General features: G+C 41.0%; 1 protein-coding gene across 1 annotated transcript in view; it reads left to right on the top strand.

Annotated features, from left to right (window-relative positions):
- The window catches only part of col25a1 (collagen type XXV alpha 1 chain), a 154,556-nt gene extending 128,529 nt beyond the window's left edge, over positions 1-26,027 (top strand). Inside the window, exons 15-38 of the mRNA XM_087837642.1 lie at positions 1,473-1,505; positions 3,302-3,337; positions 5,125-5,169; positions 6,563-6,625; positions 7,753-7,821; positions 8,520-8,564; positions 9,287-9,331; positions 9,804-9,881; positions 10,238-10,261; positions 11,023-11,067; positions 11,194-11,238; positions 12,160-12,240; positions 12,338-12,400; positions 12,848-12,898; positions 13,567-13,593; positions 13,714-13,794; positions 14,136-14,171; positions 14,730-14,783; positions 15,355-15,408; positions 15,536-15,562; positions 16,390-16,443; positions 19,076-19,162; positions 21,874-21,912; positions 22,981-26,027. Coding sequence (XP_087693768.1) covers positions 1,473-1,505; positions 3,302-3,337; positions 5,125-5,169; positions 6,563-6,625; positions 7,753-7,821; positions 8,520-8,564; positions 9,287-9,331; positions 9,804-9,881; positions 10,238-10,261; positions 11,023-11,067; positions 11,194-11,238; positions 12,160-12,240; positions 12,338-12,400; positions 12,848-12,898; positions 13,567-13,593; positions 13,714-13,794; positions 14,136-14,171; positions 14,730-14,783; positions 15,355-15,408; positions 15,536-15,562; positions 16,390-16,443; positions 19,076-19,162; positions 21,874-21,912; positions 22,981-23,007 — 1,209 coding nt within the window. The 3' untranslated portion in view covers positions 23,008-26,027. The remainder of the gene's footprint in view (positions 1-1,472; positions 1,506-3,301; positions 3,338-5,124; positions 5,170-6,562; positions 6,626-7,752; positions 7,822-8,519; positions 8,565-9,286; positions 9,332-9,803; positions 9,882-10,237; positions 10,262-11,022; positions 11,068-11,193; positions 11,239-12,159; positions 12,241-12,337; positions 12,401-12,847; positions 12,899-13,566; positions 13,594-13,713; positions 13,795-14,135; positions 14,172-14,729; positions 14,784-15,354; positions 15,409-15,535; positions 15,563-16,389; positions 16,444-19,075; positions 19,163-21,873; positions 21,913-22,980) is intronic.
- The last annotated feature ends 230 nt before the right edge of the window (positions 26,028-26,257 follow it).

The raw sequence follows: 26,257 nt of genomic DNA, 5'->3' as shown, positions 1-26,257 counted from the left end.
ATTATGCAACGTTTTATTTCTCCGCAGTACGACCACATTACGATCCTGCTGTGATTAATTATGTGGAAACGGTTAATTATGCTTGCGTATAGCCCACTGATCATGAGCGTCACACGGTAATTTTGTTGTTGTTGTTTTTATTGCTAAAATTGTAACAGTTAAGCACAAATGTGACACCTTTACCCCTGCTGAAAGCAGCAGGTGTGAACCAGCTCTGATTTATATTCAATGAAGACACAAGAAAGTCAGTAAAATGGGCCCCTGTCTCCTTCTTTACTATATATATATTTATATATGTTTTAAGATTAAATAAATCCATGTTGTCTCCTAAGTATTTGGCCAGAAATATTTCTATTTAATTGTGTAAAATGATTTAAAAACCTTTCTTTTGTCTTCCATGAATTGTAATAATATGAAGGAGCTTTTTTTCTTTATTTTTTGTAGTGAGCTGTAAAACTTCATCCATTTAGATCCTGTACCCCAATAAAATATAAAAGAACTTGTGAAAATGTCCACTTATATATATTAAAAAGTGGAATGATGAATTTTTAAGATTGGGATAGAAGCACCCCTGAGTATGCAGCGAAACCCAGCTGTAAACAGTAACGCAGTTTATTGTGTGCAAAAAAAAAAGCCACAATTAAACATTGCCTTGTGTGCTATGCATCATAATGACTCCCATAAAAAGCTGAGGGCGAGAGGCATTCCTTCAGCAACTTCTGAGCGCGAGGCGTATGTGTAGTGAAACCACAGAGTCCACACCAGAGCTAAAGACCCAGCCTCCTCCTCCCCACTCCTTTTTCCCACCAACCACCCGTAATTAGACTTATTGGCCCCTTGTTTTATGTCTGTTTTTACTGTACACTGCAGTAGTGATGCAGTGCATAGAAAAAAAAGGGTCTGGTTTCTTGGTGTCTGGACAGCTTTGCTGGAAAAATGTGATATAAGTAGCTCTGTCTCCTTCTAGTTCCGTGCCATATCTAAGGAGAAGCAATGAACAAAGCTTTCAGTGGTTCCTGTTAGTGTGCCTCCTTAAACACCTTCACCTCGTATACTGCTGTGGATTTCTTCTTATTATATATAGTGTTAGATTTCACCCTGCATGTCATCACCCCTGCCCAGCTGCAGGGTAAAACTGAAACGATTCCCAGCACCGTAGTCATAAAAATGCTGTCTCCAGCTTTTGTGAAAAGGTATATTCTCTGTTTAGAATAGCAAACAATCTGCTCTTCAAATTGTGTTTTCACCCAGTTTTATCCAGTCAAATGCAGCAGTTGTGAAATTATGCTCCGCATTGTTCGGTAAATGGGTTTCTTTTCTATAAGTCAGCATTTTTGTAAATGTAATTGCACAATAATGTTGACTCCTCCGGTGGCCTCACAGACAAGCCCATCGACTATTTTAACAGTCTCTGTCACTTTTTGTTTTGCCTTTTGTGTCTTTCTGACTTTTCTTCTGTGACTCTTTCTTAGGGAGATGCAGGCTCCTCTGCAGCAGGCATCAAGGTGAGAGCTAAGCTAAAGCTTTTTGTTTCACAGACCACTGTCATTTTGTCCTTGATTTAAGATTTTTAAATGGAAAAATGTAATTCATTAAGGTCCAAGTTGTGACTGTGTGTGCATGGAAAGCTACAGGTGTTTTATAAATAGGGTTGACTATAGACAGCAGAAAAAGGACAGATGTTCCTGGGTTTGTTAACTATCCTTTGGAGCATTAACATCTGGCATTTTAGCCTTTACCAGCTTGGCTTTTTGGCTTCTGAACTCAATATATTAGCATAACTGGCTGGAGTGCTAGTTTATTAGCTAAACTACGCTAAAAAAAAGCAGTAAAGCATCAAGTGAGTTTAACTTGTTGGATACTGATCTGGTCCGTTAAGTAACAGAGGGGGTTGTTAATCAGTTTCAGCTGCTTTGGTGTTAATGACATTAACAACAGGTGCACTACAGGGGCAACAACGAGACAACCCCCGAAACAGGAAACAGGTTTTACAGATAGAGGCCGCTGACAGTTTTCTGACTGTTTTCCCATTAGTTTTGCATTTTGTGTCAGTATCGCTGCTGGCAGCGTGAGGCGATACCTGGGCCCTACAGACGTTACACAGATAGTCCATTTCCTCCAGGATAGCATATTGATATGTGCCACTGGCAGAAAGTTTGCTGTGTCAAGAGCATGGAGGAGATTCCAGGAGACATGCAGTTAGTCTAGGAGAGCAGGATAGGGCTGTAAATGGTTCTTAACCCATTATCAGGACCAGTATCTCCTCCTTTGTACAAGGAGGAACAGGATTAGCACTATATAAGGACTGCCAGACAACAAAATGACCTCTAGCAGACCACTGGTGTAAATGTCTCTGACCAAACGATCAGAAACAGCCTTCATGAGGCTGGCCTGAAGGCCCGACGTCCTCTAGTAGTGCATGAAACATCGTTCAGCATGACAGGTTTAGTGGTGGATCAGTGATGGTCTGAGGAAGCATATCAATGGAGAGGCATACAGAGCTCTGCAGGCTAGCCAACAACACTCTGACCTCCATTAGGTATCCTAGGTATCATTAGAAATCCTTGGTTCGATTTTCTGAACCAGTGCTGGTGCAGGTGGGCCCGGGTTCCTCCCAGTGCACAACAATGGCAGCCTCAAGTGGTGAGATTTCACAGGCAGTTCCTGGAAGATGAAGGACTTCACTGGCTCCCACACTCACCTCAGCAAAATCAAACAGAACATCTCTGGGACATTATGTTTGTTTCAATGAGAAAATTAGATTTTCTCGGATTGAAGAATTGACAGGAATGCAAAAGGCGAGAGAGAGAGAGAGGGGGGGAAACATGCGGCAAAGGGCCGCGGGTTGGCTGCTCTGAGCCAAAGGGCATGTGGGCACCCGCTCAACACAGTGAGCTAAACCAATGCCCTTCTCACTGAGATTCTGTTAATTTTCTTGAGCAGTATAGTTTACGTACCAGATGAATGCTAGTCTGTGCTACTTTCATTCATTTTAATTGGATTCAATGAGGAAAAAATGGACTTCCATTAGTAAAGCAATGACACAATAATGAGCTACAGTGTTACTCTAGAACAGGAATAGGTAAGTGTAGTCAACATGAAAGAAAATAAGATAGCCTTCAGATAGCTATGCATACTTCGATCAGGTCTCTTTTTCTGTTACCAATTGAAACTAACTACTAAGATTAAGACCTTATAAAGGACTTTCTGTTAATACATGCAGAACAGAAGTACAGATACTTGGTGGTATTTTTAAATCGGTCTCACCGGTTAAATAGAAAACTCTTTACATGTATTACAGGGTGAACCTGGAGAGCCTGGAAGAAGTGGACTAAAGGTAATGACTACACTTTGCTACACCTCATGGCTTTTTGATACACAGCATAAAGGAAGTAGGACATAATTGCATGCAACAGTCACAGTAGTATGGTTTTAAACATACCGACATATTTTACTCAAAATATAATTCGACCAGTGAATAGTTTTAGGAAACCTGAGTGTATATGAAAGTCTATTTATTTTTCATCATTGTGCCTGTACACATCTAAACTTTTGCAAATTAGAAAAGCTCAAATATGGACATGCTCATTCAAAACTCAGCCCAACGTTACTGTTTAAATGGCATTAAGAATGCAAGTTGACCTTCAGTACATCACAGCCCTTCAGTTCACTTTAATTCAGCTTGATTCTTGTTTAGAGCCAGTGTAGGGTCTCCAGTTTCATACTAACACCTCTGGATATACTAATCTTCTGCATTTTTCTCTTTTTTTGGCTCCTTTTTTCTTGTTTCCATGTTTCTGCGTGCATTTCCCTTAGCTCCAACCACAAGGTCACCCTATTCTGCTGCTTCAGTTTTTATTGTTCAAGCGATATTCGCCGCTACGACCTCTGTTCCCGACTGTTGTTTGTTGTAGTGTTTGACATACTTTCCGAGGCAACAATGGCAGCCAGGAGAATGTTGCTGAAGAAACAGCTTTTGTTGAGAAACTAATAAACAGTCACGACCAATAAGAAAACTGAGCCATTGTCCGGCCTTTGACCAGACTTCTGCTGACATTGCACCAATGCCTCATGTAAATTACACTCTCAGTCTCTTTTATCTGTTTGGACAAACTAGTTCAAGGCGACAGAAAGGTTGTTTTTTTTAGCAAGTGCCTCTTATTTCCTGCTTTGCTGCTAAGTAAAATTGAGGCCTAACTAACTTTTAATGCTTAATCATATTGTTCGTTTTACATCCTGCTTGTGCTGACATACTTAAAAATTGGGTTTTTTTCACATAATAATGTCACAAGATTGAGTTGTTGTTTCCCATTTAACATCACCATTGGGTGGCACTCATTTATTCAGCTGTCAACAAGAAGGACTTAATTTTTTATAATGCTTTCATTAGCAGCAATCGCAGTTTACAGCCTCTTCTCTGATCCCCCGAGTGCCATTACGATTCATTATTCTTGAGCGGCGCTAATCATTTCTTTTCATATGCCATAAATCCAGTGGTCATAATTTTTCCGTTAAGTCAGAAATTTTTATTTTGAAAGTCTCAAAGTATTCTCATTGGAGGATTGTGGGGGGGGGGGAAGCCTTACCTCTTGAGCTTTCCACAGTCGAATCAAATGACTGCGTTCTCAGCTTGACAATCACCCGACCTTGATAATAGAAAAATACGCCAACTCTTCCTACGCTGCCAAACTCGGAGGACCTTGAAGCCGTGGCAGCTTTCGCAAACAGCTTTTGCAACTTTAACCCAAAGTATCAGACGATTTTTCCTTCCAGAAACCCCGAACACTTCACACCTGCCCAAACCAATAAAATCCTAAAAATGAAACTCAGTTGCACTTTTTGAAGGGTTGAGTTTTATAACAAGTACTAATCGCGCTGTCAAGCCACGGCTGCATGAGTTGGTCTGAAAGTGCATGTGCAAGTTCCTTCTGCTGATGCTTACCACAAGCGAATGACGGTGAAAATACAATTTCTGGACAGCGGGCCGCTTTTCAGAACCACGACAGCTTGATAGACAGAGGAAAATACAAATAGAAAATAAAGCATAGAGCTTTTCAAACCCAAATGAGGCTTGACTCAGCTTAGCTTGGCTTGGCTGTAACATGTCACACTCTTCTTGTGTAGGGAGAGCCAGGACTTCCAGGGCTGCCTGGACTACCAGGGATAAAGGTAAATGCTTCGCTGTTTTTATCCACCCTCCCATCAGTGTTGTCCCTGTCCGTCAGCTTCAGTCCATCTGTGGTAGAGTACACATCTGGCCTGCTGTCACGCCGTCGTGGTCCGATCTCGCTTCTCCTGCTTTGTGGGGATTCGCGCTTCAGCTTAGCAGCACGGTAGCTGCTGCGAAGCGAAAGTGAGGAGTTTAGGCGAAATGACAAAACCAAACAGTCTGAGCTTTTGATCTAAACATGCCAGCGTTCAGCAGGAAAACCGTCTCATTAGGATTCGTGAATAACACGGAGGTCCATGAATTAATGATTGAATGCTGCTTAGCAGGCAGACATTTCAGTCGACTTCCTGACGGTGGCAATCAGGAGGCTCAATGTGTCAAAAGTGCTGCTCGTTAAAAAGGGGAAGTTTAACTTTTATTTGATTATTCCGGGTTTTTTCAAGCTACTGTTTTCCCCGTATCAAGTGCAGATGGCGAATCGAAATGCACAAATGGTGCATGTTAAAGAAAAGCAACCAAATCAATGCACTTGAGGACCATTAAGCTTAAAATATAACTGTTGAATGTAAGGAATGCTCACACAGGCATGGAGATGATGGTGCTTGTTATGCCCGTTTTGTTCTTTTCTTTTCATATGCTTGGAACGTGCTGGGCTTGTTTAAAAAAGGCCCTTTCATTTTACACTTTATATACTCCTGTTTTGACTTAAGAGGCCTGTATGCTTGATGGATTCTAACAAAATTATTTTGCTAACGTAGCACTCGGCCTTGCACTTTGTTCTGCTCTCTGCATTCTTTGCTGTTTATCCAATCAAAGTTTAAAGGTTTGAAAGCCAAATGTCCGTTGCCTCTCTGAGGGCTTCCAGAGTGCCTGATGTTCTCCAGGTTGCAGATGGTGTAATAATACATTCCGGTTAAGTAATTTCCCAATCAAATGTAATGTAAATCAAACCCAGTGTCGCACTTCATGCTGGACCCTCGCTCCTCATACGTGAAAGTGCAAATGCAGGAAAATTGGAAGCGTCTCCGTGAGCGGCGCAGACCCTCTTAATCAGAACGCTTCTGCGTGCCCCGATGAGTTTCTAACAAGGTCAGTCGAAACGTCTATTAGGATTCATAAGAGGGAGAGGCTCGTTAATATATGAGGAACCAGGGGATAAATTAACCAGCCGCTGATAATGTGTGTCTGTGAGTGTGATTTATGCATGAGTGCGCGCTTGTGTGCGTGTGCAAGTGTGCGAGCTGTAAGTGCATGCCTGTCATTATAAATGTGTTTGCTCATGCATCTTGTGTGTGTGTGTTTAGTGCTCATTAGCAGCGCTACACGAGAGACGCCCAGTGGAAAAATTAATAATAGCGTGGTTTTGTTTTTGTTTTTGTTTTTTTTGCGCAGGGTGAGCCCGGGTTTCTCGGTCCCCAGGGTGAGCCTGGGCTTCCAGGACTCCCAGGAACCAAGGTGGGTGACTTCAGCTCGTCACTGTGATGTTGTTTATCACAGCGTGGGAGGTATTTTCTGCTCCGAGTGACATGCTGAATATTACGAGCTGGTAATGATGAGACGCAAACACTTTGACTGATGGTTATCACATCCTATCAGCGCGATCGTCGGTGAAATCGCGAATTCCTTTGAGTTTCTGTTCTCATTACCCTTCATTATCGCTTCCCCTCAAGGCGATTAAACCTCTGTTGCTTCAAAATGTCACTTGGAAGTGGTCAGAATGAGATAATCCTCTGCCGCTACCTTTGAGTCCTGACATTATCACACTGCGGAGCCAGCGGTGATAATCCAGACATGCAAGAATTATTGCTCGTGCTCATGTCCTTTTGCATCGGGCTGTTTGCAGTGCGCAGATAACTGAGATATATTAGCGTTTCGCTGTCCTCTGGCATATTTCTGCTGCTTAATCAAATGTCAGGCAGAGAGAAGCTAAAAAAATGGCTTTGTAGAAAAACAATTTGGCTTAATGTTTATTCCATTTGAGACAATCAGCGTTTTACTTGCTTTTTTTGCTTTCAAGGCACACTACACATAATAACATAACCGTAACCGTTTATTATTAAATCCTTACTGAATCGATGCTGCTGGATAATAATTGCGTCCCGCTCGGTTTTTAAATATCAGTAAGAACTATTAGACACTGTAAAGCTCGAGTTTTACCACATCTCCCTCTATTGGCTGTTTTCAGTCAAATCAAAATTAAAAAAAGGCACAATCCAAAATTAAGAACGTGCATTTAAATCATCGACTTTAAGGAAAAGGGTTTCACTTCTTTGTTGTCGAATTCCTCGGCCCTGTCACATCTCATGTCTGCCTCGTGCTGACTCGGCATCAGTATTTACATTTCGCCGTTTGAATATGTTGAGTAAGCGAGCTCATGAAAAGGCTGAGGAGTCATGCTGAATATGTATGACATGAGGGGAACCGAAGGCGCGCCTCATGTTCAGAAGATGCACCGCGGGCCTTGTGCTGACATTAAAGAGGGAACTCAGCTTGGATCAGCAGTTCTGCGTGACACCTTGTTTTTGTTTTTTTTGCAGGAGAACAATAGTAACTCACCTCTCCTTCTCCTTCTCTTTGCATAGGGTGAGAAAGGTGACCACGGACCACCAGGGAAGGGGGAACGAGGAGAGACGGGACCCGCTGGACCAAAGGTCAGCAAGTGAAGGGCATAAGTGTGCATTCATGCCTGTGCGTACGGTATGAATTATTAAAGAAATAAGTCGCTGAAGCGAGGAGTCTTTGGAGCTTTTCAGCTGTTGCTTTGCTGCCATCTAGAGCCTCTTCGATCCAAACACACACGGCCAAGTCATAAATCAGATAAGGCGATGCTTAATCAAGACTTCATGTTCTCTTTTTGTTAAACCTGGTTAAAACATTATAGTCTGTGATAGGTCCATGGCTCTCCCTGGAGTGCGTGTAAAGTAAACCCAGTGTAAATGAGGTTGCCTTTGTTTATGTCTGGTGCTGCCCCTGCAGGTAGCTTAATCTCCAGTCTAAACTTAGACGACACAGAGATCTGGTTCACATCCTATTACATGCCCCAGAAGTGAAACTCATCCTCTGTCAGCGACAGAGTTCAAATAAACACGTTCTCCACTTCTTGGCGGTTGCAGCGTATTAAAACCTGGTTATTTTAGTGGAGCTCGCTGCGTAGCTCTCACAGGAGGAGTCAGAGAGGATGATGATGTTTCCTTTAGGAAATGTGTTTTTAGAAATGCGTAATTTTCTTTAAACCCATAAAAAGTTTTTAAAAAGGGTTTGTTTTATATTCTTCAACTTTATGTGCATGTCTGAAGTGCTAAGCGTTAATATCCTCTTCACCTGTGTGTTTTTTTTTTAAACGTGGCAGGGTTCACAAGGAGAGGCTGGTACACCTGGCCCTAAAGGGTCAAAGGTCAGTACAGCAGATTTGTTTTCTCTACTCTGCATGGGAATTAGTTGATCCTGGGTAAAAGATGTATTTTCCAGTGATCTTGGTTTGTTGTTTTTGTCTTGAGCTGGTAAAAATGTGAAAACACTAAGAACTTAATGATCCTTGTTAAGCGTGTTGTTTATAAAAACAATCAGATTTACAGGTATTAATAAATGTTGGAGGAGTCTTTGAGTTGAATGCTGTGTTATATGTCACTATAAAACACTGTTCTTCAGTGAGGTCTTCATTAAAGACACTTGTTTTTTTTTCAATATATTTAACCTTTATTTAACCAGTTAGTCCCTCTGAGATCAAAGGGAGACCTGGCTAAGAAGGCAGCAACACAGATACACAGCAACACACTTCAGATTAAATTAACAACATTCAAACGAACTCACATAAAACAGTCGCACACACAAATTTAAACTCCACCAACACTTTAAACTCCATATTTTAATTTATTCTCATTTATAATTAATGTATTCAAGCTTTTATCGCAGCTTTTGAAGCTGTAAAGAACATAGATATTATTTCATCGCCCTTAAAAACAGGTTATAGATACAAAAAGTTGTTCTTTCATTCTGTCAAATGCAAGCTGTAAATACTAAAAGGCCTCAGCATCTATAAAAATGTAAAGTGTGTGGCTGAAGGCGTGACGGCAATGTGCCTTGAGTTCAATATTTGTTGTTTGTCTTTCATATTAGGGCGAGGGTGGAGATAAAGGAGACTTGGGGCTCATTGGACCAAGGGTAAGCAAGCATATTAAAGATAATTAAGGATGCTGTGTGCTGATACGCTAAACCTTTTAATTTCTAATACAACACTTCAGTTCTAGGATGTGATTAGGATGAGCACATCAGAGCGACAGCTCAGTTTGAGTGTTGGTTTGGAGACAAAATAAAAAGGGAGACAAGGCTGAGATAGTTGGGAGATGTGCAGAAGAGGATATACGGGACAACTGAACAAAGATATTGAGCCATTGAGAGTTTATGGATGCTGTCAGAACATGCAGAGGTTTGGTCTGACAGGTGAAGATGTTAGCAATAGGATGAGGTTGAGGCAGATCTGCTGCCCTTAGAGGTTTGTTATCACCACCAGGGGGCAGTAGTTAAGCCTTGGCAGATTTCTGAAAGGGAGGCACTCTATTGAGCTTGTAATTCTTTGATATGATGTAATCATGTGTGAAATAAAAATGTGTTTAATGGTGTTGGACATGTGCAGGGCCCACCTGGGCAGAAAGGAGAACAAGGTGCCACCGAAATCATCGACTACAACGGAAACATTCAGGAAGCTTTACAGGTCGGTTCCTTAAACGTAAAAGACGAGGGGAAAATGATTCCTTTTTATTTTGATGTGTCTACCTATGAATGGTTCACCTTCCTCACTGCTTACTTGCCAGGTTAAAAGTGGAGCTAAAGTAGGTGAAAGTGAATTATTTGCCTGCATAACATAATGACTAAAAAGGAAAAAATATAAACATGTATAGAAATGTAATCCAGTGCAATGCCTTCATTTGAAGCTACTTAGGTTGAGCTCTATAGACGTTGAGGGTGTTCCTGTGCAGAAATGTGCTGACACAAAGGTTTCTTTTCATGTGACCTCTACAATCTTATCTCTCACCTCTTCCCCACTTCCACTCCTATGGCCTACTGCAGAAGATTACCACTATTACAGTTACGGTAAATAGGCTCTGTGTATTCTGTGTATCGTTTCATCTCCAAAGTGTGATCCATCTATGTCCGAGCATGGGCCCGACCCGGTTTGTGCTGCCCTGTTGTACTTGTCCTCCCTCACCCAGCAACGTTTTTGCTTGACAGTGAATAAAACTGTATTCGATGCTGTGATTGTGCTTCTCTGTGATCGACCTTACATGCTGCCTGAGCTGCTGGTTGTGTCCTTGAATGTCCATTAAACAGCATTAAGAGGGTTTTCCAAACTCACTCAGTCCCCTTCTTGTCAAAACCGCATCACGTATAGCAGTCAAGAATCCCCAAGGCTGTGGTTTGAGTCAGTAATAGTTTATTCCACCTTCCAACATGTCTACATCTAAAATAAGCATACGGATGTGTAGCCTTGTTTTTCACTAAGAACTACAAACCTCAGAGCAGAAAAATGCAGATGCTTGACAGTGTGAACATTTCACCCTAAATCGGTGTCAGAATGGCAGAATTTATGGCTCAGCTGTCAAAGTCATGCAGCCCTCACATCCTAACATCAAAGTGTGTAATTCTGTCATACATGTTCTCACTGTTGTGACCTCTGCATGTGTCGAGCGTCCTGTTCATGGTTAATACCTGATTCCTAACGTAATTTTTCAGTGTTATGGCCAGTGCCAGTGTTAATTAAAACGTAATTCACAGCATTGTTTCGTAGGTTTCACTACAGATGTATTCACTTGTGCGCACGTGTTGAAGAGAAATCTGTCTCTCTTTCTGTCCAGGGTCCCCCTGGGCCTCCTGGGCCAACGGGACCACCAGGCATAAAGGTAAATTTCTTATGTGTGTGTGTATGTTTGTTTGATTATGATGTCAAGTGGTGACTTTTACAAGTCACATTATGTAACTTGATAGCTAATTTAGTTTAATTTGTGGTCATAAAAATGTCATATCAGGGGGATCGCGGTCTGCCTGGTCTTCCTGGACTTGATGGAGAAAGAGTAAGTTGATCTTATACATGTATATATATATTTACTTACATTGGTTAACCTTAACATGTGGAGTCGAGAGTAGACGACCTAAGTGTAGACAGACAAAGGCAAAACGGGATTCTTAACAGAAATCGAGCTGTTTTTTATGTCTGGTATCAAACTACAAAACAAAGGGAAAAAGTGAACCAAGACGAAGCTAAACAATAACCTAAACTGGGAAAGCTAAACGTGAAAAACCCCTAACATGAAACCTGGCCTGGATACATAGTAACATGGCGTGAAACATAGACAACCTGACAGTGAATGCATGACAACAGATCACATAAATACACATGAGGGCGACGAGGGAAGTGGAAACACAGATACACATGAACATGATGCCACAGAGGAAGCAAAAATAAACACATTAAACACGGAACACAAGACAGGAAATGGGAGATGGGACACGGACATACTAAGAAACAAATACAGAGACTGTGACGGCTGGGGAGAACACATGACAGATGGGGAAGACATAGAACGAAACACAAGGGGAAACATGTAAACCAGAGAAGGAGATAAGACAGAGGGGTAGAGAGGGAGCGACACGGAGGCAAAGACATCTCTGAGAGACAAAGGGCGAGGGAGACTTAAGCACAGGGGACACGACAGTCTCCCACACTGAAGACACGACAGTACAACCAACATAGTGGGGAAGACACAGAGCCGGGAGTAACATATACAGGGAAACAGAACTGAAAATCAACAGAAGTAACTGAACCATATAAACAAGAAACAATCCACCACAGACAGGACAGTGTCTGTTAGAGAATATCAGGGGAAAAGACAGTTTTTTGTAGCCAGTACAAAACCCATTCTCAATTAATAGCTACAGTGAAAATAGAAATTAATCATTTTGATCTCTTTGGGTAACTTTCTACCCCCTCTTAGGGATACAAAGGCTCTAAAGGAGACATGGGAATGCCCGGAGCTTCAGGGGAGAAAGGAGCAACTGGTTTACCTGGCTTACCTGTAAGAATACTCTGATAAATGCCTCTGAAACTTTTACCTTCTCAGCCTGTCATTCGGCAGACACAACGTGGATCTCATGAAACTTTTGTTTCTCTAGGGTGTCAATGGAATGAAAGGGGATAAAGGAGATGCAGGACTCCCAGGTCCTCAAGGTCCTTCTGTAAGTTAGACTAAAATATAGTAACAACAATATTTACAAAGAGAGTGCAGTGACAAGACTGATGTAAGAGGTGGGCACTCAGATTTCTACAGCTGACCCAGTTCCATACGTATTTCTGGGAGTTCCTTTTCTCAAGGTGCAAAATATCAGGATCAAAATAATCAAAGTGTGCAACCTGATTTACTGATTTGCTGCTAATTTTACCAAAAGCATGTCTTATATTTTGCACTTGATACTGAAATGAAATAATTGCACCTGTGTTTCGAAAATAGTTCCACTTTTGTAAATCAACACACCTTGTAGCGCTATTTTTGCTCTCACTCTGTTTTTTGACCAGTTTAGTAAAAGTGCCCTATATGTCACGCTTTTATTGTGAAATGCAAATAACATGTAATAAACTTGTTGACTCACACTTTTATTATATCATTTCTCTCCTAATGTTTTCAGATAATTGGCCCTCCAGGGCCACCAGGGCCCCATGGATCCCCAGGACCTATGGTCAGTGTGCTGCCCTGAAAACCCCCTTTTTCATTAGTGGACACAAACTACACTTGTATTAGACACACAGCATATGCTAATAACCCTAATGACATGTTACATGACAACTCACAACGAACGAAAAGACAACAGCACAGTGTCGTTACAAATAAATGTGTCAGAAACAGAAGCTTGTACTGTAGAGCCGTGGTTCCTTCCATCCTTCCTTTTAGCTCTAACCTCACACAGCAGGTTAAAAGTCTACAGCTTCCTTTTTAAAAAATCTCAATATCTTAAGAAGAAGTGGGTATTTGGAGCCACGCTAGCGTTTCCTTCACCTTACATATATAGACTGTCAGTCACTAATTACATTTCCCATCTGTCTGCGGCCCAGTCCAGCTTAACTCCTCTTTAATCCCACAGCGGTGTTTGCTTGTATGAAGTCACCAAGGAACAGAGTAAAAATAAAACACTGGGAGCCCTCGTCAGTTTTTCGCTGTGAGCAATTTCACGGTGCTGCGCTTGTTCTACTTTTCATCCATCCCTTCAACGCAGCTTTCACAACAATTTATGCGCAACGGTTCGGGCCACAAGCAGAACACAGAAAAGAAATGTGGGGATGGAAATGAAATATATTCAAAATAATCGAACCAGGTACTAATGTGAGCCGCTTTTTAAATGTTTTTCAGGGTCCCCATGGCTTTCCTGGACCAAAGGTAAATATCAACAAAGTGAACATGCAATTCCTTCACGTGTACAATATTAAGTCAAAGTCAGGTTATCTTATAAGTAGTTATTATAAATATTTAGTGAGCCTGAAACTCTTTCTTTCTCAGGGTGAACCTGGTTTGCATGGGGCAAAGGGTACTCGAGGGGAACCAGGACACAAAGGGGACCGTGGACCTCTGGGTCTCCCTGTAAGTGAAACCACACACCACAGGGTGTCTTCAGCCAGTCCTGCCCTTTATTTCTTTATTTCTTTACACCATAGAGATCCCTCATTTGTATTGTATTGTGCATTAGTACACACGTTTGTATGTGTGTGTTTGTATATGTATGTGTGCGTGCGTGTGTGCATCTATAATCCATTTTCTGTGCTCATTTTCATTTGCCTGGGCTGACTACTTTGCCGAGCGCCCTGTAACACACAGTGTAATTTAGTTGTTGTAAACCCTGCCATCAACCTGTCCTAATAACAGTGTTCATCTGGTACTAATCCCGCCTTGTTCATGTCACTCATACCTCCATAACCACACAGGGAGCCTCCGGCTTGGACGGCAAGCCTGGAATTAGGGTGAGTGCCATGTGACCAAGAGGCTTCAGCACCTAACTCGTACAGTATCTACTTCGACAGTATCCCCTCCATACAGTCCCCTCCTTCTCCTATTTTTCTTTTTGTTCAGCCATGCCACCTCATACTGTTTATGTCATTTTTACAAAAAAAAGACAGTTTTGTTTCCATTTTTTTTTTCTTTGAGATTTTTATAGCTCAGAAAAAAGACTGTCCGCACTCACTTCAGCTCAGAGGACTGAGACCATACGCAGCACTGTTAGAGCAGGCATTTCAAGGCTCTTGTTTTGTCCCGTGTTGCATTAACTGAGCATTAACACACACTCATACATTAACTGTGTCAGCAGCGTAAATGTCCTTTGTGGCCAATGCACGTCTTACACTTCTGTGTGCTGGTTGTAGGTCAAACCAGGAGTATTATATATATATACATGTATAAATATATATGCGGAGGCTATATGTGGCTTTTGCTACCATTTGCATTAACCTTAATTATTCTGAAACACGTGCTTATTCTAACCCAAGGTTGTAAACTCACCATGATAACACTGTTTTCTGCAGGGCATGGATGGGCCTCCAGGTCCTGCTGGTCCAGCTGGGCCGAAGGGGGATATTGTAAGATCAACATTTCATTTCTTATATCTTACTGATGATACTCTGCATTAACGGCAGACTGATATATAGTGACCGATTATTGACCGACATTAGCTGTTTGTCAATACAACATCCACTTTTTATGATGGCCAATAAATTAAAATTAATTATATAAATAAAGGAGAGATTATTCAGCAGCGAGAGTTGCTGCGGTATAGTTTGTCCACCAGAGGGCACTGTGCCATTCCCTGTTAGCACAGTCATTGGAAGTGCTACATTAACCAACTGATCAGAGTCAAGCAGAGTGTAAATGAGTAATCCATAACTTCAAGTGCCGGGAAAACAAGATTATAAAGTTTACTGTCATGTTATCATAGAAAAGACTCATAAATAACTGCTTGTAAAAAGTATTCAGGAATCCATATTTATTGTGTGTCTGAAAGGAAAAATATCGTCTCATTTATCAGATTATCAGAGTTGTAAATCACTAAATATCCATATTGGTGTTAAAAAATCTCATATATCGGTTGGTCCTAATTCATTTAACCTTTTACCTGCCATTGTAAGTACAACACTGATGTATTTAAACTAGGGTGAGAAAGGAGCACCAGGTGAGCCAGGGCCAAGAGGACCCTATGGACTACCTGTGAGTTTAAAATAGTTCAATGCCTACATTTATGTTGTATTTATTGTTACAAAAATTAAACAAATGTATTGATACAGTGTGAAATACATATTTTTGATCATAATACGGCTCATGTCTCTATTTGCAGGGAGCTGCTGGAACACCAGGCTTGGATGTGAGTCTGTTTGACTTTCTTTTAGTTCTGTTTTTAACAAGAAAGTTTAAGGAAAAAAGAATTCGTGATGAAAACAGGAATCAAACAGCTTCTTCCGGTTGAGGAATACTTAGGAAAAAGCTTTAAAATATATATTTTAAATCTCAAAACAAGAAAAAGTGTAACTCCACAGAATCTGATGCAGCATTATTTAAAATGTCCATAATTTAGTTCCTGAATATGAGTTGTATAGCACCAAATGATATACAGAAAAAAAGCCAACCCATACCTGAAAAATACTTTGTATAACAGAGGAACGCCTCATCAAATCTGCCTCATATGTTCCACATTTTGCAAATCTCCATATCACAAGTTGATAGCATGATATACCATAATAGCATCAGTCATTTCAGGCACTTTTTGTTCATTTGTGCTGCTTTTTGTGGATAATAAGTACTCCTCCTTGCCTGATGCTAATTATCTTATTAGTGAATGATAGAAAGATGGCTGATTGATCTTCTAAAAGTTCTCATACACTGTGTGTTCAATTCAGTAAGCGTTGTTGTGCGTAAATTGGTCTGGTTATGGAGCCCTTTAGAAGTTAACTACATAAATATAATTTTTTGTTTTACACCCAGCTATTTCTTCTTCTTTTGGTCTTAAGTTTTAAAGCTTTCAGTTTTAAGTTTGATTGAAAATGTCTTGCTTTTAGCGTTGCAAGGACAAGATAAGCCTCTTATGTCTGTGCGTGTCAAAGGCGAGCACGTTCTCGCTGCCGACTCGTCACACGCCGACCTTGGTCGGGACCCCCGTGCGTCAGATTTTAATGTGGAGTTGTGCTTTTACAGGGGTTGCCAGGCTTAAGGGGAGAAAAAGGCGACGTTGGGGAAAGAGGAGAAAAGGTAGATGTAGATATACTGTAACGGCTCATTAATAACTACACAGAAGGCTGATGTCAATGGACAGTGACAGGATGCTTTAGAGCTATAATATCAATAATAACTGACATTATTAAACCTGCCTACTTTGACTCAGTAGCTGACTACAGTACATTTTAATTTGCTAATTTCATTAGCCATTATTATCCTAATGAGCTTCCTTTACAGATACTGTGAACATGTTTTGCTTGGGCTCAGTCTTTTGTACAGCAGTTGTGCCTCCTCAACAGATGGACTCAAGAGCCAATTAAATAATAGCGTCCTATAACGGCAGTCCTCCATTGCTTAAAGCAGGGGTGTCGAACTCCAGGCCTCGAGGGCCGGTGTCCTGCAGGTTTTTGATCTCACCGTGGGTCAACACACCTGAATCAAATGATAAGTTCATTACCAAGCCTCTGGAGAACTTTAAGACATGTTGAGGAGGTCATTTAGCCATTTAAATCAGCTGTGTTGGATCAAGGACACATCTAACACCTGCAGGACACCGGCCCTTGAGGCCTGGAGTTCGACACCTGTGGCTTAAAGTGTCATCCCCAGTCCTCTCAAACCAGCTTTTGTTCTCCACTTTTGAGTGATTTGCCATCTCATCAAGTCCAGTGTCATTCTAAGTCATTTAAAGCTGATTTTGATGTATTAGCCCAAACAAGTCCATTGACAACAGGCTCTTAAAATTCATGCTTATTTATTTTCTGTTGTTTCCACGCATGGACATAAACTTAAAGCTTTTCACCTTGAGTTGCTGAGCCTGTTGGTAATCCTTTCCCTGCTTGTGTTTACAGTAGTCTGTAGCTTTCAGTGTTACTCGTGTGTGTCTCTGCACCACTAACAGGCATGATTTGTTCAGTAGATGTCTTTAAGAAACTGTATCCTATATAAAGACGCTTTGCTGCTCCGTGGCGTGTTCTGTGAATCGTCGTGTTTACCGACAATTTCTAACGCACAACAGATTGTAGCGCTGCGCCTCTTTAGTGTATTTGTACAGGTAGCGTCTGATAAGAATCTGGCAGAGTGTGGATGATACACAATAATCAAATACTTACACTTTTAATGAGTTATGGGTGGTAGTTATGAGTGCTAATAACTTGCATGAACTCAATTCCACTTCAAAGTTTGGGGTGACTTTAAAGTTATATTTTATATGTATTTTTCATTATAAATCATTTATTATGTTTAATGGAATTTCTACACAGGCTCATTTTCAACCACTTCAAACAAATCTATCGTATTACCTGATGAGGGTTCATCTAACTGATAATGTTTGCATAGCTGAAAACTGTTGTGCTGATTAAAGCAACACATGCTGAAGAGAAATAAAGGCTGAAATAGGCTTCATACATGTACTTCTCCTCCAAGTACAGCAGTTCACTGAGGCCTTCCCAACTCTTATTATTCATGTTCAGGTGTTCTGTGAAGGGAGAAGTACACATATGTTAGGAAATCTGCAATTTCCCACCATTAAAAGCCATCACAGGAACACTTTAACTTCTCCATCTTCTTCCAGCTGCTGTCTTTAGTGGCCACCACATGCCTTCATCTTACCTTAAATGAAGCATTCTTATTTGTCACGCTGACCCTCTGCATGACCTCCTTCACATTGACACTCTCTCCAAATCATACATGAAAGCAAGTCTCACTACCATTTTATAAACCCTCCCTTTCAATAATCTCCACCTGCTCCACCCTGCCTGTATTATCTTCTTCACCTCTCTTGTGCATTGTCCATTGCTTTCGATGGTTGACCCCAGGTAGATGTCACCTTGCATCTCCACTCTTACACCTGCTTATTTCTTACACCTACGCGTATTCTGTTTTGCTTTTACTAACTCTCATTCCTCCTCACTCCAGAGCATACTTCCACCACTACAGGCACTCTTTTACCTGCTCTCATTATAGATCACGCTCTCATCTGCAAACATCACATGAACCCTCTTTCAAAGGACAGAAAAAGCTTTTTTTGAGGCTGTTTTTGCTCTTTGCATTAGGTAACACAGTGGGAATGTGAACTGAAACACAGAAGAGATGTCTGTGACATATCTGACTGAAAATTAATTAACTATTCATTTATTATAAATTATTTCATTTATTTCTCATTAAATCTTAAATTAGATGGAAACAATGTGCTTTAAAACACCCAGACATGCACACTTTTACTTTGAAAATCACCCCAAACCTTTAAGTGTTGGTGTACTTTCCCAAACCTGATGTTTCTAACACAGTCGATTTGAGTATGTGAAAATATTTTGTTCTACAGGGATACAGTTTGGACTTTTCAGTGTGTAGTAAAATTTTATTCTGTCTCTCTGGAGGACTTTTTCCCTGCTACACTTTCTCATCCTTTGTGCCCTTGACCTCCCTTTGGCTATGAAGTGTTTTCCAATTTTTCCTACCCACCTCACTACCTCCCTTTTTATGTCTACTTCCTGCCCTAAGGAATGTTTTTAGAGTAGCCGGTATTGTTTGGTATCCCCTCCTACCTAACACTGACCATGTGTCGTTCCTCTCTGTGGGCCATAGCCTCCCTTATTTAATCCCTCCTAATAGCAGTCCTTATTGTTGACAAATGCTTCTTAACTTGACCAAACCATTGTATCCACAGGGGGAGAAGGGAAAGAAGGGCAAAAAAGGGCCTAAGGGCGAGAAAGGAGAACAGGGTGCCCCAGGATTAGATGCACCCTGCCCATTGGTATGTCCCAACTGTGAGCGGTCGCTCCAAACAAGGAAGGAAGGAGCTCCCTTTGGCTGTGCTGAGAACCAGAATACCACCAAAATAACCTAAATATTAAAGCGTATTAGTTTCCTAATAATTCAACTGTTCAAATGCAGAACAACAACAACATTGGGTTGGGTTCGCAAGCTCACAGGGCAGCTCCTCCCTCTCCCTCCCCTTGTGTCTGTCGCAGTGGACTGATGCAGGGGGTAAGGGTCGTCCACCTCTCTCTCAGTAACACTCCGAGGTCATTTTTACAAACAGGGTTTCCGGGGATTTAAGGGTGAAAAGGGGGAACCAGGGCAGCCAGGTCTGGATGGGCTGGATGCCCCATGCCAATTGGTACAGTATTTCTCTTCTTCCTAAACCTCCTACCCATGCATGCCGCTCACCTTCAGTCATTACCGAAGCAAAACCATGCATGAATCGAGAGCCTGACGAGCATGAGCACATCTTATTTTCATCACAGTTACATTTTTATCATCATTTTTATCAATTGCTAGAAAAACAACATTCACGTGCACATACGTCACTAACATCCTGACCGCAAGCAGCCTTTTTCTTGTTTTAGGCACACCGTTAGAAACAAAATACACAAAGTAAATAAATCTGTTCCTCTAACTGAATCCTTTCATTCCTCTGAATAAAACTGCAGAAAGCATTATGCTTACTCCCTACGTCCTTCTGATTCCTCGATGAACCAGTTCCCTTTTAACCTGTTGCTAACACAGACTCCTTAACTGATGAGTTACCCGTGGATCCCTCCTTTACTGTGTTAACTCTCCAACCCCTCTCTGCTTTTGTACCAATTGGGCCAGACCGTGACAACTCTGCTACAAATTCAGACCTACTCAATTCAAGACCTATTCGTAGAAAAATTGTCTTTTTTCTCAAGTATGTTTACAAAGCTTTTGTTTCTGAAACAATGTTGTATGTTGCATGGATATTTTAACACTATGGGTGGTAATTTAAGCGCTTAAAAGTATACAAGGAGTTCATTTTAAGATGCCATAGTGCTGTGTGTGTATAGGAATGAACCAGATCGGGTAAGAAAGCATTGAAAATGTCACAAAAATCATCTTTTTACATTACATCTGCATTAATTTACTCAAACCAGCTGCATTCATTTTATTTATTTATTTTATCACACTTGCTTGATTTTCTTTATAGTGTGCCCACATCATGTTCTAAAATACAGCAGCACATATAATAAGATAAATCCTGAAAGATTTTGCTGTGTATTACATGCATGATTGAATACGCTCTCTTGAGGTTGCCGTTGCATGTAATAATTTAGAATATGTTATCATAATAGCCAGTGTTGCATTTAAAAAGAAAGCAAAGAAAAGCGCTGCACAGTTCATGATTCTATTCATTTTTCCAAGCACCAGGGAAGTGCAGTAGTTTCTGTAGTGTTGCTGACTTTGATAACTCGGTTGAAGTTGTGCAACTTGCATCACCGTCTCTAAACTAGTCACAGATGTGTCAAATTCAGCAAAATGATTATACACCACCACAGTAGGTATTACAGTCATTTTTATATTCCCCCCATATTTAGAGGCTCAAAAGTAACTGGACAGCTGTTCGATGGAACTCTCGATCTGAGGTTTTAGACTGATGCAGATGCAGGTGAAGGAAAACTATCAGAGAGAGCAAAAACTTTGGGAGGGCATGAAGACAGAATTATTTCAAACCACATCAAAAGCACTCTCAAGGAGGCAGATGGATGTGAAAATCTACAACAACGAGACGCTTTCATTCGTGTAAATACAGAGGGTTGCAATGCAGATTAGACTCTGACAGAAAACATCTTAAATAGCCAGCACAGTCCTGCAGAAAGTCTTTAGATGGATGAAAGAGAAAAAGAGAGAAAAAGTATGGAGAGGTAAAGAAACAGCTCCTGATCTGAACTATACCACGTTCACTGTCAAACGGAGGTGGCATCGTCATGTATGGCTACCAGTGGAGCGGGTCACTAGTGCTGAGTGATGATGTGACTGAGGATAGTATCTGGATGAATTCTGAGGTATACTTGGCTGTACTCTGAGCTCAGATTCAGCCAAATGCAGCAGCTTTACTGATGACGATGCAAATAGATGATGACCCAAAGTATATTATTCATCCTTTTTCAGAAATGGAAATGCAGCATTTGGTTCTGTCCACAGGTTCTAGACTTCAGGCTAGACTTTTGTTTGTTTGTTGTTAGTTTGTCCAGTAACTTTAGAGCCTCTGAAAATGGGGGGCTGTTGAATTAAAGCTGAATTTTTGCTCTTCAGTCGCATATTGGCTACTTCATTTGATTTAAAACCGACTGTAGTGGTGCACAGAGGCAAAACTACACTATCCAGAAACTCATGGACCTAATAGTATATATACACAGCACTTAGCTGCATGCAGGTTGTACATCCTTAGGGTGGAAAGAGAGAACAAGTGTAATTACATGGATGACTTGATGAAGTAGGAGAATGGGAGCGTTTCTGTTATTGTGTCACACTTTTAGATTTGTGCTCATTAACTGGATGTTCCAAAAACATCTGGATACCATTTGTAATCTTTACCTCTGGCATAAAGGCCACTTATTTATAACCTTTTGTCATTTATTTGCGGATACATTATCACATCTCAGCGAACCTGTCCGTGCTATTTCAGATCTCATTGTTTTATTTCTGCTGCTCTTCTTTAAACAGGGCCCCGATGGTTTACCAATGCCTGGGTGCTGGCAGAAGGTAAGACAAGAACATAATTGAGTTAAATTTTATTATAAACACTGAAATTATAATTATTATTTTTATTGATTTATCTATTAGTGAGAAATCTTTTTATTTTTTCCCAGTATGATACTAATATTTTGCTCACCCAGTGTTAGTTTGTATTTATTTCATGTGGGTTTCAGCTTCTGTTTGCATGTTGTTTTATGTTTCATTTATTGTGACTCGTTAGTCGTAGCAGTGTATTGCATCTGTGTGAAAACCACAGCGTACGACTCGTGAACCGATGTGAAAACACCCATCCTCACGTCGCTCTCTCTGTTGTTGTGCTTTCCTTGCAGTGATCACTCTAACCTGAAACGCATGGAGTTTGTAAATAATGCTTCTTTTACGGTATTTATAGTTTTTTAATGGGAAAACAAGTCTAAAAGAAAAGAAGTCTGTGTGTACAATGCTACAAAAAGAGATAACTGTCCTCCCCCAACCCCACTGTCCGACCCCGCTGCAAGTTTCATGCTCTTGGCTGCTTCTACTCACATTGCCATGTGGAAAAAAAACAACAACAAAAAAAACAAAAACCACGTGCGTCCGCTCTTTCACATCCACGCCGTGGTGGAGCTCAGATCCTCGGCTGGTGGCAGAACTTGTCTCTTTAGTCTTTGCATGGCTCAGACTGGAGCGTCGCAGCCCGGCCAGATTCACGGGGGGTGGTGAAAGGAGGCGTGGGTGGAGGTGGAAGTGGATGAGGTGGGATCTGGACTGGCTCCCTAACACCAAAACGCTAGGTGTTTCTGTGTTGCTTCGTCTCAACAACCTCACCACACTTTCATGCAGCACCATTCACTCAAAGACTAAAAGAAAAAAAAAAGGACTGTACCAAGCAGAACATTGCACCCCTGCCCTCCCCACTCCTGAAAAAGCATGAGTAGTGTACTGAAACTATATTTATATGTATTGTACATACATGTCACTGTTTTGTGGTTGCGTCATGGCTTCTGCAGAAAAAACAACACTAACAAAAAAAAAGAAAAGCCTCTAGAGTTCTGAATAAGTAATTTTTTTTTGCTTTCCTTTAATCTTCCCAAGGGAGTCACGCCATGGCTGGTAGCCTGAATGTCCCCCCAGAAAGTAAAGCTGTTGGTTATTGTTGCTTTATTGTGGTGATGCCTGCAGAGGGTATCAGCAGGTTTATCACTGTTGCACTCATGAGGCTCACTCGTTGTCAGTGCGGTGCCTCCAAACAGGTCTCCGGACAAGAGGGGAGGGGTATGGGGTGGGTGGGTATTGGGGGAGGTAAACTTGGCAAGCTCGCAGCACTGACAGGGAAACGAATCAGCCTCACACGGATTTGAGTTTGGACGGGCGTGCTCGGGAACCGTCTCCCAGTGCGGGAACGGACTCTGCAGGAGAGCCTCCAGGAGTCTCGTGGATCTTACGCCAAGATCAGCAGAAGCGTCTCCCTCTCCTGGTGGGCAAACGCGTGGTTTACCGAGAGCGTTGACAGAACGCGATTGATCACGTTTGTTTCTTTACTATTTTTTATCTCTTTCGTTTGTTGGTTTTTCACTCCCCCTCTCTCATTTTTACACATGGTTTGTATTTTATGTATAATAGCCTTTGGTGCCTCAAGCTTTTATTCATTCCTTTATCAGAAATGTACAACTTTGTATCACATTTTGAATAATTACGATGAAGTTTGTTTTCTATTTTCTTTTGTTTTTTTTGTTTTCCAGAAGGGAAAGCGTTGTAAGCTGTGGGAGGATTGAAAAGCCGCACTGTTTTTCATGTATATGTTTTTACAGGATGTTGAAACCGCATGTAGCTTCGAGCTTCACCTGAGCATACATTGAGATTGCATTCATCTTAGTTGTACAGCCACTGATCGGACTCACGGTTTTAAAGAAGCTCAGTATTTGTACAAAGCACATCCGAGCATCGTCTGCAGATATGCTACTTTCTCATTCTGGACTTGTACGGGATATTATTTGTACAGTGTTGTCAGTTTGCTGCATGTTCACAGTTTATTACATACGGATTTCTTAAATACTGAAAACAGGCATCAGTTTGAGGAAGTGCAGAGCTTTGTTTCTTCAGTGAGATTTAGCCGAACACACACAGTCCCTGGTATTTCAGATGAAGGCAGATTGTGTTGAATCTAGCCCGCCACACCGCTCTCTTCCACCTCACATTGTCTTAAATATGTTGAAAAAAGTGTTACAATGCAAGAAAAGCTAAATTTGGCATTTACCGCAAACTGGTCTCCTTCCATTAGTTCACCGCAGTCTAACTGGTGGCCGGTTAACATCACATTCCTCATCAGATGGAGCAAATCAAAAAAAGTGAATGGAGCAGTAGGTTTATTTTTCACCATGGCTTATACATCCTTTCACGTTCCCTATCTTTATCTTGCCTTTTGACATAGTAGGTGCTGTGTAGGGTTTTCTTCAACATTAGAATCGTTTGCTGTAAGAGCCGATGTGAAACAAAGTAAAACAAACCTGTTGTGAAGCAGCAGCAGCCGCCAGTGGATCCGAAAGGATTTCCACCCACGTGGTTTCTGTGTGACGTACAGCTCATCTCACCATTTTAAAAGAATGGATGCACATCAGTGTAGGTTCTTATGGTGCTACCTGATAAGCAGGTCAACAGCAGTTGATGCGCTCTAACAGTGGCGAGAACTACACGAGCAGTTTCTTTATTGTTGTTGGAGTTTTATGTGTGTAACAATTTCAAGGGGGTTTTTTTTGTGCCTATATTTGTGTATTTTTGTCTCAGTATTTTAAGTGGTACATTATTTATTTTTCTATGATTTCTTAAATGAAGGCATTTTGGTTCTGAACAGCATTCCTTCCTGACGTGGGTTTCCGCCGTTCATACGAAGAGTTTCGGGTCACGCTAAGGCATCGCGAAGCTGCGAAGGAGCTCTGTAGTGGGGCGTCACAGATCGGTGTGTAGTCACTGTGCATTTACTTCAACTTATAGGCCTTACCATGACATACATCCGCTTTTATTAATTTTGTGTGTCAGAAAAAGCTAGTACTGAAGGCCTGAATGTTGACGGGCACAGCCAATGCAACAGTACACAGCTGAACATGACCGCCTTTTTTCTCTCTCACGCTTTCTCTTTGCATTGAATGTAGTTTGATATATGTATAGTGGATTATTAATGTACTGTGTGTGCTCATTTGGCATAAAGTGCAATTTATACTTTAGTTAATGTGTGTAACGTCAAATGCAGCTGAATTATCGCATTAAAGTGATTTCTGTAGCTACATTTGTTCGGTCATGCTACCCTTTATACCACTACCTGGGGACATTAAAAAAAAAACAAAAAAAAAAAAACTTTATTCACCAGAAGACAATGAAACATATGTAAACACAGACCCTCAAATTAGATCATATTTTTTTGCTTAAAGTTGCCCCTTCACTTATATTTTTAAAGTGTTACTTCCACTGTGTCGTATTTACTATGTTTTTATTCTCTGTTTTAATTTCCAACCTTTGTTACAGTATTTGTTCTCACAAGGTGCTGTATTCTTAGCATGTGCAGCTAATTTTTTTAAATAGACTTTTTTATTTGATTGATTTTGTTTGAGTTTTGTGTTTATTTGTTGAAGTTAAAGGTTTTTTTCCCCTGCTATCAGCAGAAGTGCCAAACAGGTTATTCCCGTATGGGTGTTCACAGACCTGGCGACAAGTTTTAAGAATCTGTATTCTTGTGTTGTCGCAGAAATGCCTCATGTCAGTCATTACAACATGAGTGAGTAGGAGGAGGAGAATGGGGAAGCAGCCACAGTGCTCTTCCTCCTTGATGTTGTGAAAGACGCTGGTTTCTCATGAGGACGTGTTGATGCTCCAATGCACAGCAGCCTTGCTGACGTAATTCTGTTGCCACATAAATGCAGACTGTAGCAAAAGTTTTAAGAAAACTTCATTCTGTGACTTATTGGAGTTACGATTATAATTTTGGGGGGGTTGTGGTAAATGTTCAGTTTCTGCTCTGCATTGGTATTTCTTGTGTTTTTTGCCCACTTGGTTGACATTTCTTTGAAGAGCCTTGTGTTCACTCACTATATTTCAAGTTGACATTACATATGACTGTACTGTTGGAGCCAAATAAACACAGTCTTTCAAATACACTAAATGGCGGCCTTTTCCTTTATTTGTTGTTTTCAGTTACCTGTTAAACATTTTCATCCTTTTTTTCTTTACTGCTTGACCAGTTCAGGGTTGCAGGGGGCTGTAGGTTATCCCATATATATCCACATATGTCTTGTACTATGTATATAGTCATATAGTATAAGACATGGTGTAGATCCCGGACATGTTGTCAATCTATCACATGATTAATACAGAGTGACAG

The sequence above is a fragment of the Neolamprologus brichardi genome, chromosome 3 (assembly GCF_056152115.1).
Source record: "Neolamprologus brichardi isolate AB-2024 chromosome 3, ASM5615211v1, whole genome shotgun sequence".
Classification (NCBI taxonomy): Eukaryota; Metazoa; Chordata; class Actinopteri; order Cichliformes; family Cichlidae; genus Neolamprologus; species Neolamprologus brichardi.
The sequence above is the reverse complement of the archived record's forward strand: the minus strand, read 5'-3'. Positions and strand labels throughout refer to the sequence as shown.